The 14,544-nt window shown below is 59.2% G+C and overlaps 1 protein-coding gene across 5 annotated transcripts in view; it reads right to left on the bottom strand.

Annotated features, from left to right (window-relative positions):
- Window positions 1-14,544, bottom strand: part of LOC101946109 (B-cadherin-like) — a 95,331-nt gene that overhangs the window by 43,244 nt on the left and 37,543 nt on the right. For 2 of the 5 annotated variants that reach the window (XM_065567406.1, XM_065567403.1), the window contains exons 15-16: window positions 13,938-14,081; window positions 10,452-12,668 (exon numbers count right to left, since the gene is read on the bottom strand). The exons of 1 other annotated variant lie outside the window; for it this stretch is intronic. In XM_065567406.1, the coding sequence (XP_065423478.1) occupies window positions 12,459-12,668; window positions 13,938-14,081 (354 nt within the window). In that variant the 3' untranslated portion in view covers window positions 10,452-12,458. Of the gene's footprint in view, window positions 1-525; window positions 644-1,565; window positions 1,738-10,451; window positions 12,669-13,937; window positions 14,082-14,544 lie in introns of those variants that run through there. 2 more of the 5 variants (XM_065567405.1, XM_065567407.1) reach the window with 2 other exon arrangements.

Below are 14,544 nucleotides of genomic sequence, written 5' to 3'. Positions count from 1 at the left end.
GTCAGGAGCAGGAGAAACATCTACTGGTCTAGTCCATAACTTCGGCCACTCTTACAGCACTAGACTCAAAAGCATAAAGCAAACGGCGGTCTTGTGACCAGCCAGATCTCCACAGCCCAAAGGCGACGGGCTCACCCTTTTCCCAGATGCTAATTAGCAGCAGCAGCAGCTAGAAATACATTCAATTCTTTCCGAACTCTACTTGTCCCCATCAGTAGGCAGTGCTGTAAGGGTGTTATCGGGGGGCTTCTCCAGCACCAGCCAGTTTTACATCCAAATTGGCTGTTTTTCTAGTTCAAATGGGGATTCATTCGAGGCAGTCCCATGGGCCGGGTTACTGAGGTGGGCAGACGGGATGATCACAGTGGTCCCTTCTGGCCTTACACTCTATGAGCCTATGCCCAGGATGGCGAACACAGCGGCTGAGGGAAACACTCTCCCCATGAAGGTGTGAGCTGCCCTGAGACAAAGCGTGGGAACACCTGCCTTGAGTGGAGCATTCAAGGAGCCGAGAAGTCACCTTACCTTTGCCCAGCACTCGGCCAGTTTCCAGATCCCGCCGGGACACAGGGAAGGTGTAGCTCTCAGAGCCGAAACCCGCCTGGCACTGCGACACCTCTTCACAAAACCACCGGCCAGCCTGGTTCCCGAGAAATAAGCGTTAGTAAGTCGCACATTCTGGCCTGTCTGTGATTTCCCTTGAACCCCATCATGCTGACCCCCGAAAATCCTGCCTAGAGAATTCTACTCTGGAGGATCCAGAAGGAACGGGTCCCAAAGCTCACGCCTCCCCCCACCCCCCGAGTCCCCATGGGGGCTGTATCTGGCATCCGGGACAGGTCACAAGCAGTAAGTCCCCCAGAGCATCCCCCTGTTTAGAAGGAAATTCCACCTGCAACTCAGCCCCCCCCCCGCCCTCCACCCTGCCAGAATCCAGAGGAGGCCGGAGCACTAGGCTCCAGAGAGAAAGTCTGTCACAGGCCGGCAGCCTCACAACACAGCCTGTCCCAGGAGACTCCCAGCCCAGGATCGGAGACCCGGAGAGTCCAACCAGCCCTGAACTCCGGCGTCAGGGCCTGGCTACTGCGCACAATGCTGGCCAATGCCACCCCGGCACACCACAAGTACAGCAACCCACTGCCCTGGCAAGGGGCGCCCTGGAGGGGGCGTGGGGGGGACGACACTGCAGGGGGTACTGCCCTAACAGAGGGGGGTGGCAGCAACGGGGCAGCCAGGGTGGGAGCTGCCCTTACACGGGGGGGGGTCAGCCGGGGGGGAGCTGCCCTTACAAAGGGGAGTGTGGGAGGCTGGGGGGGGCAGCCAGGGTGGGTGCTTCCCTTACACAGGGGGGGGGGTCAGCCGGGGGGGGTGCTGCCCTTACACAGTGGGGGTGGGGTCAGGAGGGGGGTAGCGGGGCAGCCGGGGGGGGTGCTGCCCTTACAAAGGGGAGCGTGGGAGGCGGGGGGGGCAGCCGGGTGCCCCAGGAATCGGCTCCGCACAACCCCCCCGAAGTGACACCCGGTCTCTCGCTTGCGGAGCTGGGGGGCGCGGTCCGGCCCCGTTACCTGCAGCAGCAGCAGCAGGCAGAGCCCGGGCAGGCGGCCCCGCGGCGGCCCCATGGCACAGGACGGGGCGGGTCGGTGCGGACCGAGGGTCGCTTCTCTCCGCTCCGTGCGCGCTGCAGCGCCGAGTGCCGGCCGGGCAGGTGCGGCCGCTCCCAGCGCCCCGCCCCGCAGGTGAGGCGGTTCCGGCGCCCCGGGAGGGCGGGACTCGGCGGCCCTGGCCCGGCCCTGCCCCGCCGGGAGGGGCCCCGCGGAGCGCCCTGTGCCGGGGGTGGGTGCGCTCCGGCCCGGCCCCAGAGGCGGCTCCCAGCCCGGCCTGGTGCCCGGACCGGGGCTCGCCCGCGGGGTCCTGGCAGCAGGCCTGGGCCGGCCGAGAGAGGGACCCTGGGGCAGGTCCCTGCTGATGAAATAACGACCAGTGGGTGGGTGGCAGCGCCCGGGCCCGAGCAGGCCCCTCCGTGCTGGGTGCCCTCCAGAGCGCGCGGGGGAGCCTGGGCTCACGGCCAGCGGGGCTGCCAGGGCAGTGCCCCACTGGGCAGACACATCCACCCACCCGGCGCAGACCGGGCCTGCAGCCGTCAGGAGCCCGGGCTCCCCCAGAGGTGCCTAGAGCCCCAAGGAGACGTCAGACAAATGTGACAGGGGTACACGGCCGAGGTAACAAAACGATCCTCGCTAAGGCAGAGCTGTTCCAGCCGCAGCCCCCGCCCAGCCCCTGAGAGCTGTCACTGCGTTTTGTCCTTGCCCTTCGAGCCTCCCGAACTGTGGCACAGGTCAGAGGAGCGAATGCAAAGGCAGCCCTGCCGGAAGCGGCGTTTCCATTGGGGATTTTCGGGAGAGGCAGATTTCCCAAACCAAGCCCTTGTGTGCTGCTCACTGGCCCTTGAACTGCGAGGCCTCTGGGGCCAGGGCTGGCTCCTGCTACTTGTCTGTACAGCACCCGGCCCAATGGGCGGCCCAGCTCGGCTCATGCTTCTGGGTGGTACCCAAAAATACGAACTATCGTTACCTGCTGTCACCCCTCAATCACATCACAACCTGTCCCTCACCCTCTGTCTGTTGGGATTCCGGCGAGGAATCTAGAACCAAACAGATCGGGCGGTGTAAGAACCCATCCACGTATGCAGGTTTAGGTTCTCAGACTGTAAAGTTTTCAGGAGAGGAAACTTCTGTCCTGTAATAAGAGTCCTGACCTCTCCGGGTTCCGGCGACATTGGAAAGCGCTTGATCCTGGCTCTCAGGGTTTGCGATGGTTGGCATCTATGTTCACCTGGTGTAAACTCGCCAAGCTCCACGGATGTCACTGCCAGGTTCCACCAGACGAGGAGCTGGTCTCTGAACTTTCAGTCTTTGTTGCACGCTAAATGGCCACCGCTTTCCCGGAAACAGCTGTTGTTTGTGAATATGCCCGACCCTGTCCGGTCGTCAGCAAGCAGAAGAAAAGCACAGCAAGGTTCTTCAGCCCGACGCCAGACTGGACCTGGGAATTGAAGGGACCAAGGAAGACAGAACCAGCTGCTTGGTGTGAATTTAGGCCCAGGTCCTCAGAGGTATTTAGGCTCCTACATTCCCTACTACATTCGGATGCTATATGCATCCGAAGAAGTGGGCTGTAGTCCACGAAAGCTTATGCTCTAATAAATTTGTTAGTCTCTAAGGTGCCACAAGTACTCCTGTTCTTCTTTTTGCGGATACAGACTAACACGGCTGCTACTCTGAAACCTACATTCCCTTGAAATCAGTGGAAATTAGAAGCTGAACTACTTTGAGGATCTGGCCATAGGGCCTCCCCCAACTTCTCTGGTAGCTGTTGTGCCCCGCCCAGATGAGAGAGGGCGAGGGCCAGTCCCACCGCCCTGTGCAAATGGTGGGTTAGTAAGTGGGAGGGGTGGGGTAGAGCCAGATGGCTTGTCACAAATGTCTGTAAATCTGCCTGTCAATGGTAGCATCAAAGCTTTCCTGGATCTGGGAACACGTCCCCAGCCTGGAAGGCAGGGCCAGGCTGTAGGGCAGCCCGGGCTAGGGGAGCCTTCTCTCCCTGTCACTCTGGCTTGTTCAGAAGGACATATTAGCATCCGTCGCTTTTCGAGAGGGAGGGAGGAGTGGGGATTTTGGCCCCAAGGGCCTGGGTAACTCTCACCCCCTGGCTGGATGGAATTCATCCCTGAATTGCACCTCTTAAGATGAGGGGCTGGTTAGCAGCAGGGAGGGGGTGGGGGGGGGGTGGCTCAGGAGCCATTGTCCTGGTTCTGTACCACCCAGGGATCCCTCGATGCTAGGGATGAACCCCTGGCACTGCTCTAGGGCGGCTTGAGACAGCAGAGACACCTCAGCCCAGTGGAGACCATGGGGCAAAGCGTAGCGCCGAGTGGAAGGCAGAGCACAGCACAGCAGCATTCTTGGAGAGGACTCCGGCCATGTCTACACTACAGATTTGGGCTGATACGAGTTACGTGGCACAGAGCTGCAGCGATCAGTATATCGCGCGTTAGTAGATCATGTGGGTCCTGGCCTCGGTGCTGCGCGTACTCATCATGGTGTGTGTGTGGATGGACAGTGCAATGCCTTGGGGGGGAGGTTCCCCAATGTGCCACTCACCATGGTCCAGCACACTGTCTTCTGGGAAATCTTGGCAACGCATGGTGGGGCAGCATTGAGTCACGCAGGGGGGTCAAGTTCCCAGCATGCAACTTCATCCCCTAGTGCCATCCGTAGCCCATCATATGTACCCTTTTAAAAACATCTCACACCCCTGCATGGCCCTTTTTGCTGTCCACCATCTCACAAAAGCATGGAGCCTGCGGCCCTGTGCACTGTTGGCATGCGTGTTACAAACCCAGGCTGCACGAAGAACCGCAGCGACGGGGGACATGATGATTTTGTGGAGGACAGATTGCGTGGGACATAGCAAAAACCAGTTCAGGACTGTTGGCGGCTTTCAAGGAGTAGCTGCTGATGGTGAAGCGCCGCTTCTCGCCCCAAGAAACGAGCACTGACTGATGGGATGGCGTCGTAGTGCAGGCCCCATTCCTAGCTCCGTGCTGAGTTCAGCCCAGCCCTCCGGTGCAGGTGCAGGGACACTGGAAGGAGAGCTGTGTTCCCAGCTAAGACGAGAACGGTGATTGAACTGTGAACGCTTGCAACACCAGCTTGCTGCCGGTCAGTGGGCAACCACTTGGGAGCTGGAAGATTAACAGTGGGGCCACTGGCAGGCAAGTGTGAAGGCCGCTGCTTGTCTCCTGCTGGGCAGGTCTGGGATTCTCTGTAACGTGCAGGACGTAGCGGATGACTTTGCTGCAGTGGCGCTCCCAACTGCCGTGGCGTGATAGATGGCACGTGTATTCCGATTTTGTCACCAGTTCACCCTGCAACACCACACATCAACAGCAGGGGCTGCGTGAGAGTTGAACATGCGTTTGGTAGATTGAAGGGACGGACGCTGGCCTTGTTTACTCACATGATTGGATCTAAATGAGAAAAATACCCCACTGGCTCTAGCTGCCTGCTGTGTCCTGCATAATGTCTGTGACACAAAGGGGGGAAAGGTGCTGCCGAGGTGGGGGTGGAGCGGCTGTCTGCTGAATTTGAGCTAGGGTGACCAGACAGCAAGTGTGAAAAATCGGGATGGGGGGTGGGAGGTAATAGGAGCCCATATAAAAAAAAGCTGCAAATATCAGGATTGTCCCTATAAAATCGGGACATCTGGTCACCCTAATTTGAACAGCCAGACACACGAGCTATTAGAAGAGCTCAGTACAGCGCTCTACGGCTCCGGGGGGCCTTGAAAGAGCCCTTTGACAGTCAGCCCCAGTAATGGGGGGGGTGGGCTGGGTGCTCCCTGGCCCTGCAGGTTTGGGGCCTGTTAGGAATCGTGTGGTGCTTGGTGTACATCTCTGGCTGTAACCCTGTCTGCTAACACGGCTACCCCCCGGGAACCTGTCTGCTAACACGGCTACCCCTCTGATACCTGTCTGCTAATGCACCCATGAATTTTTCAGTGCTTGCTGGACATTTCTAATTACTCTGTGTGTCACTAATCCCATGAGTTCTGCTGCCCAGGACAATGCCAAGCTGTGGGTTCTTCCACTAGCACTCAGCATTCTGCAGCACGTGTTGTAAAGTAATAAAGATTAATTCATTTCCAGAAAATAGGCTTTTATTGCAAACCAAAACCAGTGCAAAAACCCCACCTGCAAGTGAAAAACAAATACAAGAAAAACTTCAGAAAGTAATTAACAGGACAGAACTTAACAAGGAAACGAACATTCCCGGCCATCTCAGCCCATTTTGGCTACCCAGACAGCAGCATACAGCAGGTCCGTGCGGGTGGAGCTGTGGTTGTCCGGACAGTCCCCCGATGTGGTGTGGGCAGGAAAGGGATGTAGACCCTGATGCCAGGTGGAATGGTGGGGGGTGTAGGGAGTTTTCCATGGACTGCAAAGGGAGGCGAGCCTGGGATGGCTGAACCTGTAGGGCCAGAGTCTGCTGCAGCTGTGTTTGCTGTCGGAGAAGCCCCATTACGTCCTGGTGCGTCTCCCTCCCCTTTCCCTGCTGGGATTCCTGGGTCCTTCTCCTCTCGGCTCTTTCCTTCTCCAGGCTGTCTGCAGCGCTCACCCTCTGGGCCCCGTGCTCACCGCCTGATGCCTGCATTATCTCCGGGAACGTGTCCTCTCACGTGCTGGTCTGCCTCCCCCTCATCATGGGCAGGTGCTCCGCAGGCGTGGAGGGGACCCCTCAAGGCGGCCATGGGAGGCATCACTTGTATTTGGCGTAACAGTGGAAAGGGAAAGGGAAGGTTCAGAACTCCCTGCTCTTGCTCCCCCAAAGTTTTAAACAAGCCATGCTTATTGACACCCACTGCCCAGCAGTCCCAGGCCTGTTGGGGAGGGAGGGGGAGGATCAGGAGGGAATTGTTTGGCTGCATCAAACAATAGCATTTTGGCCCCTATTGACATGAGTGAGGGCACTGGCCCAGGACACCGGCACTATTTCCACAGGCGGTGCTGATCGTAGCTGATCTCTCTCGCCTACGGGTACCACCACAGAGAGCACAGCTGCTGCTGGCGTTCCGTAGCTGCCCGGGCCCATATGCCCCAGCCCGTGTACTGCAATGGTGCGTGCCAAACAGCGGGGAGAAGTGTCCTACCATGGAGGAGGAAGTAAGGCTGCCAGCCCTAGATCCCTGTGGGGGAAGATTACCGATTATGGCCACGAAAGTTTCATGATCTCTCAGGAGGCTTCAGGGGCCATCCCCGGGTGCATAAACTAACTGCTCCGCAGGCACCACCCCCAGCGTCACGGGGAATGAAAAGCAGCTAACAACGCTCCCTCTGTTGGTCGATACCTGTGTCCTGCTACGCTGGGGACGGGCACCATCTGCACGTTTAAAAGTGGCCATGGGAAATGCGTTCCCACGCTCTCCCGCGCTTCCTCTCCCTGCAGCGGAGTCTCAAACAGGTCCTGGCTTATGGCATAGCTGGACCCCCCGTTGCATGTCCTCCAGCCAGTTCCTGGCAGTGGCCTGTCTCAGCACCGCAGAGGTAGCCCCAGTGCTCTGGGGAGTCTCTGCATGCAGCTCATTATAAAAGGTCTGCAGGTGGGCACCAGCTTGACGGCTAGCCTCCCCGGCCTGGCCTCTCCGCTGCAGTTCCTTCGCTTCCACCCTGCGCTGCTGCTGGCCGCTGTCACCCCCTTCGCCTGCCCCCATGCGATCCTTTCGCAGCTGGCCACGGCTCTACGCCTGCTCCTAGCTGTGCCTGCACAGCCGCTTCTCCCCGCAGGCCCAGGAGAGCCAGTACCCTGGTGTGCTCCAGGCAGGACCGTGGCAAAAGCGGGAGAGCTGCTAGGTGTGCTCACCATGCTGGGTAATTGTGCAAAGGCAGTTCAGGAATACGTGGGGTTCCCGTCTGTTCTCCAGGACCCCGGGCAGTGGAGTTCACAATGGTCAGTCTGGGACGTTGGGGGCCAGCTGCTGGAGGGCTGATAGGGTCGACAGAGGTAACCCGGTATCTGCACTCGCACTGCGCCGACCTCAGTGCGCCGCGCAGGGCGGTGATGTTACTGCGGTGCCATAGCAGGGCGCTTCCAGCGGTGGGAGACACGTGCCCAGCTAGGCCAATGCAAGGCGGCTTTTGTCAACCGAACTCTGTAGCCTCATGCTGCCGCCCCGGAGACACAAATCACCAAGGAAAGGGGCGGGGAAGAGCCCTGCCAACTGCCTGTGAAATGGAAGCCTCAGAAAACGCCTGGGAGCCTCCCTTGCCCTCCGAGCATCTGGGGAAGGCAAATATTTGCACAGTGCAATGAGGCAGCGTGCTGGGGGCTGCCCCGAGAGTCCAGAGTGCTCATCCCCCCACCCCCGGCATTGCTCATAGCCTTGTCTCCATCACCCCCCTCCCCTCCCAGCTAGCTGATCCGCTCCCATGTGAATACGCACACAGCCTCGCACGCACACTGGAACTCACATGCTCTTTGCTGGCATCACGTGGGTCACTTGGCTTGTGGGTCCCACCCCTGCCCCCACCCTGGGGCTCGCTTGACTATTTAGCCCTTGGAGTAGAGACCAGCTACTTGGTGTTTGTGCAGCGCCGAGCACAGTGCGGCCTGAGCTTGGCTGAGCCAGGGGCAGTGCTGTGAGAAACAGGATTAATTACAAACCCCCCAGCCCGGGCTGCCCACGCTCTGGGGTTGCAGGTAACCCGTGTGTGGTGCCAAGCGCTCTGGCATTGCCCGTGGCCAGGCTGGCCCAGCTGAGCCCCTAGGAATCGCCATGGCGGGTCAGAGCAGGGGACCATCATCGCCCCTCCCCCTGCCGCTGACAATAGCCAGGGCCAGCTGCTCGGGGGTCGGGGGGTGCAGGAGGCTGATTATGGACCGTGCTGAACCTGACTCATGCTCGGGGCCGGCTCCAGGCACCAGCATTCCAAGTAGGTGCTTGGGGCGGCAAGCTGCACGGGGCGGCAGTCCGTGTGTTTTTGCCACCCCAAGCAGCGCGCCGAATTGCCGCCGCGGACGGCGTGGGCAGCCCATATGCCGTTAGGGCGGCGCGCGCGTTTCCATGGCGGCGGCAATGCGGCGGCAGCTTCTATGTTCTGCTCCCTGCAGCGGCAATTTGGCAGCTTCTGTCTTCCGGCTGAAGAGAAGCTGCCGCCGCATTGCCGCCGCCGCGGAAACACACGTGCCGCCCTAACGGCACATGGGCTGCCCCTGCCATCCTCGGCGGCAATTCGGCGCGCTGCTTGGGGCAGCAAAAACAGTAGAGCCGGCCCTGCTCATGCTCCTCACACTCCTCCCGTCTTCAGGGTCAGACACCGACTGAACCCGGGAGCCGCAGTGCTGCTGAGCCCACGGCCTAGCTCTCGTTGCGCTCGTGTGGTACAAACGCAGCGTGCGGCCGCCGTGTCCTTTGGCCCACCTTGGGCCTGCGTTGACTGTTTAGCCCTGTGCAGCGCTGGGCAGGGAGGAGCCTGGTCTCCGGTAGGACTCGAGGTGCTCCCCTCCTAGCTAATGCTAATGAACACTGCCCAGAGACTGGGGCTCAGGCCCGGGCGCCGGCAAGGCCTTGCTGGTCACTGTGGATAGCAGGTAATGCCGCCGGCGCTGCTGGGTCATGCTGACGCTCTCCGCTGAGCCCTGCCCCCTGCCTCAGGGGTAGCCGCGGCTGCTGCTGCCCTCCCCCACCCGCGCTGCCCAGTGCCATCAGAGACATGATGGTGCTCACGTCCCAGGGGCCTGCAGCTGCTGGCAGGCTTGGAGTGGCGAGAAGCCAGGGGCAGCGCTGAGCAGAGATGGGCAGGATGCCAAGCTGGGAGCAGGGTGAGGCCAGGACATAGAGCCGGGGCAGGAAGGAAGGGTGCTTGTGGCTATCAGCCAGGGGCTGGGTGGGGCGGGTGGTGGCTGAGGGGCAGCAGGGACAGGACTGGGGCAGGGGCAGAGTGGAACAGCGGGCTGGCCAGTACCTCCAGGGAGTGCACGGCTAGCTACAGGGAGGGCCCCAGCAGGAAGGTGGTGCAGCTCGGGGGAAGCTGCTGAGCGAGGAATCAGACGTAAGGGGCTCCCCGGTCAGACAGAGCCCAGCCCCGCCCTCCCATCCAGCTTCGCTCTCAGCCGCCTGTACAAACCTCCTGTGCGGCCAATTGTGCAGGGTGTTTTTTCCTTCCACCGCGCCGTTCCCGTAGACCTTCCCCGCAGTGCCAGGCAGGAGCCGCTCCAGTAATGGTGCCCGACTGTGCCAGCCAGTCAGTCGGTGCCGGTTCAGCTTTGCACACCCTCGGCTCTGACTGCGGGAGTCAGGGCACTGAAGAGACAACGGTGGTAAAGGGGGTCCGGTCTGCAGGCCCCCAGCTTTCTGAACTCTCTGCTGCGGGGGCAGGGCACTTGAAAGCTGAGCGATCAGTCTTGGTTTTTTTTAAACAAATTTATTAAAATGTTATAAAAATGTCAGATTAACACAAAGCTTCCCAGCCCCAGCTCGGGGGCTGCCGCGACGGGGGAGAGACCCCCCCTCCTTCCCAGCCCCAGCTCGGGGGCTGCCGTGGTGGGGGAGAGAGGGAGAGACCCCCCCTCCTTCCCAGCCCCAGCTCGGGGGCTGCCATGGTGGGGGAGAGAGGGAGAGACCCCCCCTCCTTCCCAGTCCCAGCTCGGGGGCTGCCGTGGTGGGGGAGAGAGGGAGAGACCCCCCCTCCTTCCCAGCCCCAGCTCGGGGGCTGCCATGGTGGGGGAGAGAGGGAGAGACCCCCCTCCTTCCCAGTCCCAGCTCGGGGGCTGCCGCGGCGGGGGAGAGAGGGAGAGACCCCCCCCCTCCTTCCCAGCCCCAGCTCGGGGGCTGCCGCGGCGGGGGAGAGAGGGCACATCCATCGCGTTAGAAAGATAAGACTATGGATATTAAAATATGAGTTGTGTGCTTTTATTTGTAGAACCAAAAAAATTGAATTATGTTTTTTTTTTAATATAGCCCTTTTATCCAAAGCGCTTTACAGTAGTTAGCTAACAGTACAAACAACATTTGGAAAGATCATTAAGTCGTCCGCCGAGACCCTCAGCAATTTTCAAGTGGTCTGTGAAAAAACCAACTAAAGCCATTTCATTTGTTTTAAAAGCTCCATTGCACAGTAATTACACTGCACACGTTCGAGATTAGACACCACACTGAAGGAAGTAGCCACGATGGAAAAATATAAATCGGCCTATAGCTATTAAATCAAATAAGACATCCTGCTAAATACTATGTGAAAAGAACATGGCATGGTATTGGCTGGTAATTTCATAGATCCTCTCTCCCCTATTCAGAAATATGAACGAACAACTTTATACAAAAATATAGCATCAAACTGGCTGACAGTCAGGTTTTAGACATTGCATTTATTTATGCAGAGCCCCAAGTGTACTAGGCACTAACGTCCTGTGACACTTTTTCAGAGTCACACCTCCAGGCGGCAGAGGACAGACGACACACCTCTGCAGCGCTTTACTTCAGAGTTGGTCTATAATCCGGTTTTTTTGGAGGGGGAAGGAGTGCATGGCAAAGTGTAGGGGGTGGGGAAGAACACTGAACTCTATTTAGAGAAATGGAAAGTCACTACTGCAGTGCACAGAGACAAACTATCATCACTTTCCGAGCTCGGACAGGGGCAAGCTGGATTCATTAAAACCAGCATACAAAGGTATTTGGGCAGTTGCCAGCAGAGCTCCCGAAGTGAGTCCTGGGGTTCCTCTCCAGGAAAGGGTGTGAATCTACTGTCCGTTCCCTGAGGATTTCCTGGGGGCTCTCCCCCATATCTCCCGTGACTGTGATTGCTTAGTAAGAGGGCTACCCTCGTCTTTGGTCTTTGGGTTGGCACAGTGCTAAACGTATCAAAGTGCAGCTCTTGTTTAAGGGTAACGATAATATTAAAAAATAAGTGGCATCTGAAAATTCAATAAAAAATATCTCTGGCAAAGTCCCCTGCAATTTGGCTGTGTTCCAGACTGGCCCAGCGGTAGCTGATCGCCACGGTTACTGAGAAAGGCTACTTCACGCTTGCTCTTCAGAATCTACTCCGTGGGCACACGCAGCACCGAACCACACAATGGGTGGTGTTAAAAAGTGAACAAATCCCATACGCTGGTGGAGGGGAGTTTCCCGCTCGGCTTCCTGTATTCAGAATGAGGTATTCTGAGAGCACCGGGGAAATGGTTACCTGTTAATGACACCGCTGGAAGAGAGGAGCCCCCAGAAGTTAGCAGGCTGTCCTGGGAGGCCTGCAGCAAGAGATGCAGGGCAGGTGAAGATGCTGCGAGTGCGTTCTCCGGGCACCCCTTGCCCAGTGTGCGGCAAAGCAGCAAGACTAGGCCATTTAGCAGGTGCGTGTGAGTGCTCACCCACGTGGGCACAGGGAAGTGGAAGCGCCTGGCTGTCTGGGGGAAATAACAGCAGCTCCCCAGCCGCACGAGAGGAAACCGAACTGGACTGTGGCCTGTGCTTCTAGAGAGCAGCCCAGGTCTGCCCTGTCCTAGAAACAGTCAGTCTGTGGAGGCTGTCGATCCCAGCGTGCCTTGCTCTGCCTTGAGCACGATGGGACCTGCAGCCCCTACAGTGAAGCCGTCAAAGTGCAGGGTGTTCTGGGCAGGCTGCCACCAAGGCCCTTGGTTGACCGAAATCTGGATGCCCCCGAAACAGAATTCCCCCCGCCCCCATTAACCTGGAAAGCACTGGCTATCCACGGCTGAACGACGGGGACTGAAGAAACTGAGCCAGGACAACAGATTCACGTAGTGCGACTGTCTGCTAAGGAAAGGGAATTTCAGCCATCCAGCCCACTCGGGAAGAGCAGCGACTTTGCTGGTCTGTGTCGAACGGGCCGCAGCGACATTTCTCACAGGTGTCGCCCGGCTGCAGCCCGAACACACAGGCGGCGCTTACTCCTCGTCCTCGCCCCCGCCGTACATGTCGGCCAGCTTCTTGAAGCGGCTGCCCCAGTCGTTCAGGTAGTCATAGTCCTGGTCCCGGTCGGAGGAGGAGTTGAGGGAGCTGAGCGAGGCCGCCTCGGAGCCGCTGCCCTCGTAGTCAAACACCAGCAGGGAGTCGTACGGCGGGGCGGTGGGGTCAGTGTCGGCCGCCTTCAGGTTCTGGGGGTGGGGAGGAGCGTTAAATCGTGACCTAGAGCAACAGCTTCGCCCTGCCTAGAGGTGCCACTCGGGGGATGCCCTCAGGAGACTCTCAGGCAGACTTAAATGGAGGGGCAATACAGTTCTGCTGTCCCAGAATCAGCCCTTCCTGCACCCTCTGTACCTGCATCGCACCAGCACCCACGGGAGCTGGCATCTCGTGCTAGAGACTCGGCTTCTCTTTGGAAGAAACTTACACCTCGAGCTCTCGTGACCACAAGGAACCCTTCACAACAGGAGCTGACTGTGAAGAGGTGCAGGGGATCCCCCCAGAGCCCTGTCAGCACTGGGGGTATTCGTAGCAGTGCACACCCCAGCGTAGATGCGCTGTACGCGGGTGCGGCTTATCCCAGTTTACAACAGGGCTAAGGGCCGCTCTGCGGCAGGTGCCTGGTCACGCTGGGGCAGCACATGTAAACTGGGGGTTTGCTTTGCTGCAGCTCCACTGGTACCCATCTCTTCGGGACAGACAGGCAGGCGTCTGCAAGCAGCCTGAACCAATAGCCAAGACAGCGGTGCTCTGCCCCATTCCCAGGGTGACAGGACGGTGATTTACAGACCACCGTGTAACTATTTCACAGCTGATGGAAGCAGATGAGGAACGAGAGGGCCAACACTACCATGATGATCTGGGCAGTCTTCTGGGAATGGCACCTGAGTCCCCCCAAGGGGGGTGTGCGGGGACAATCCAGCAGGGCACTCGACCTCCCCCAAGGACGCTCAGCAGGAATGCCATCTCCCCCTCCCTTTGTCCCTGTGGGCTTGGCCCCCCAGTGCTGACCAGGTGTTTAGATGTCTCTGGCACGCCCTGGTACTGCACACAGCTGCGAGGGGATCCCAGAGCTGTCACCAAGAGAATTAAAATGCTGAGTTCCAAGCATTGTAATGGATGGCAATCGGACTTCTCTCTGCCTTCGCTACTGGGGGGGAGAGAAGGGCTGTGCATCGCGCTCTGAAGGGGGCAAGTCCTGAACTACAGGAAAGCGCTCCCTAGCCAGGGCCTGACACCGAGAATGCCCTGGCCCCGGTGAGTTTCATGCTCTGGGTCATTGGCTTTAGTGTCCCCCCCGGGCGTAGAGACAGAGCCTTAGGAATTCTGGGGCAGGCTCTAAGGAAGGGTTCTCGCACAGCCCAGCCTGCGGGAATGGATTCTGCTGCACAGCCCCAGCCAACGGGACGCCTGGCTAACAGAGAGAGCTCTGAGTCACCGACTCTGCCTGCCCCACTCACCTCATCGATGAAGTTGCCGATCTCGTCGGGGTTGGTGGGGCGTGGCCGGTACTGCGGGGCTGGCATGAGAGTCGGGACGACGTCGTTGCGGGTGACCTCAGGCCGGGCATCCAGGCCGCGGTGCAGCTGGCTCAGGTCGTAGTCCTGCGGAGGAGGGAGAAGAGGTGGGATGTCAGGAAACGAGCAGGAGAAAGCCAGGCTGTTCTGCGAGCCGCAGCCAAAGCAAGGTTGTAAAGGGGGGGCCTCAGGCAGGGCCCAACAGCAGGAACTCCCCCCACCACTGCACAGTCACCCCACAGCGGCTCCTCCCTCGGGGTGTGTCCCGCTCTCAGCCCTGCACAGGGGCATGGCAGAGACCTGCTCTGTCCCGAGGCCTGCAGGGTAGCGGTAGCAGAAGGACAACACTGGGCCGTGGGGGGAGGTGGAGGGGGTAAGAGCGCTGAAGGCCGGGGTGGGTTTTCATGTCTCCTCCTCCTCCTCTTCCATAACTGGCTCACGTCAGTGCTAGAAGCACAAGCAAATCCGACGTTACCGGCCACGAGAAGCCGAGGGCAGCGTTGTCAGGGCCACGCTGGGGAACCGAACCCAGAGACGCAGCGCAGCTCTG

The sequence above is a fragment of the Chrysemys picta genome, chromosome 14 (genome assembly GCF_011386835.1).
Source record: "Chrysemys picta bellii isolate R12L10 chromosome 14, ASM1138683v2, whole genome shotgun sequence".
In the NCBI taxonomy this organism is placed as follows: Eukaryota; Metazoa; Chordata; order Testudines; family Emydidae; genus Chrysemys; species Chrysemys picta.
The sequence above is the reverse complement of the archived record's forward strand: the minus strand, read 5'-3'. Positions and strand labels throughout refer to the sequence as shown.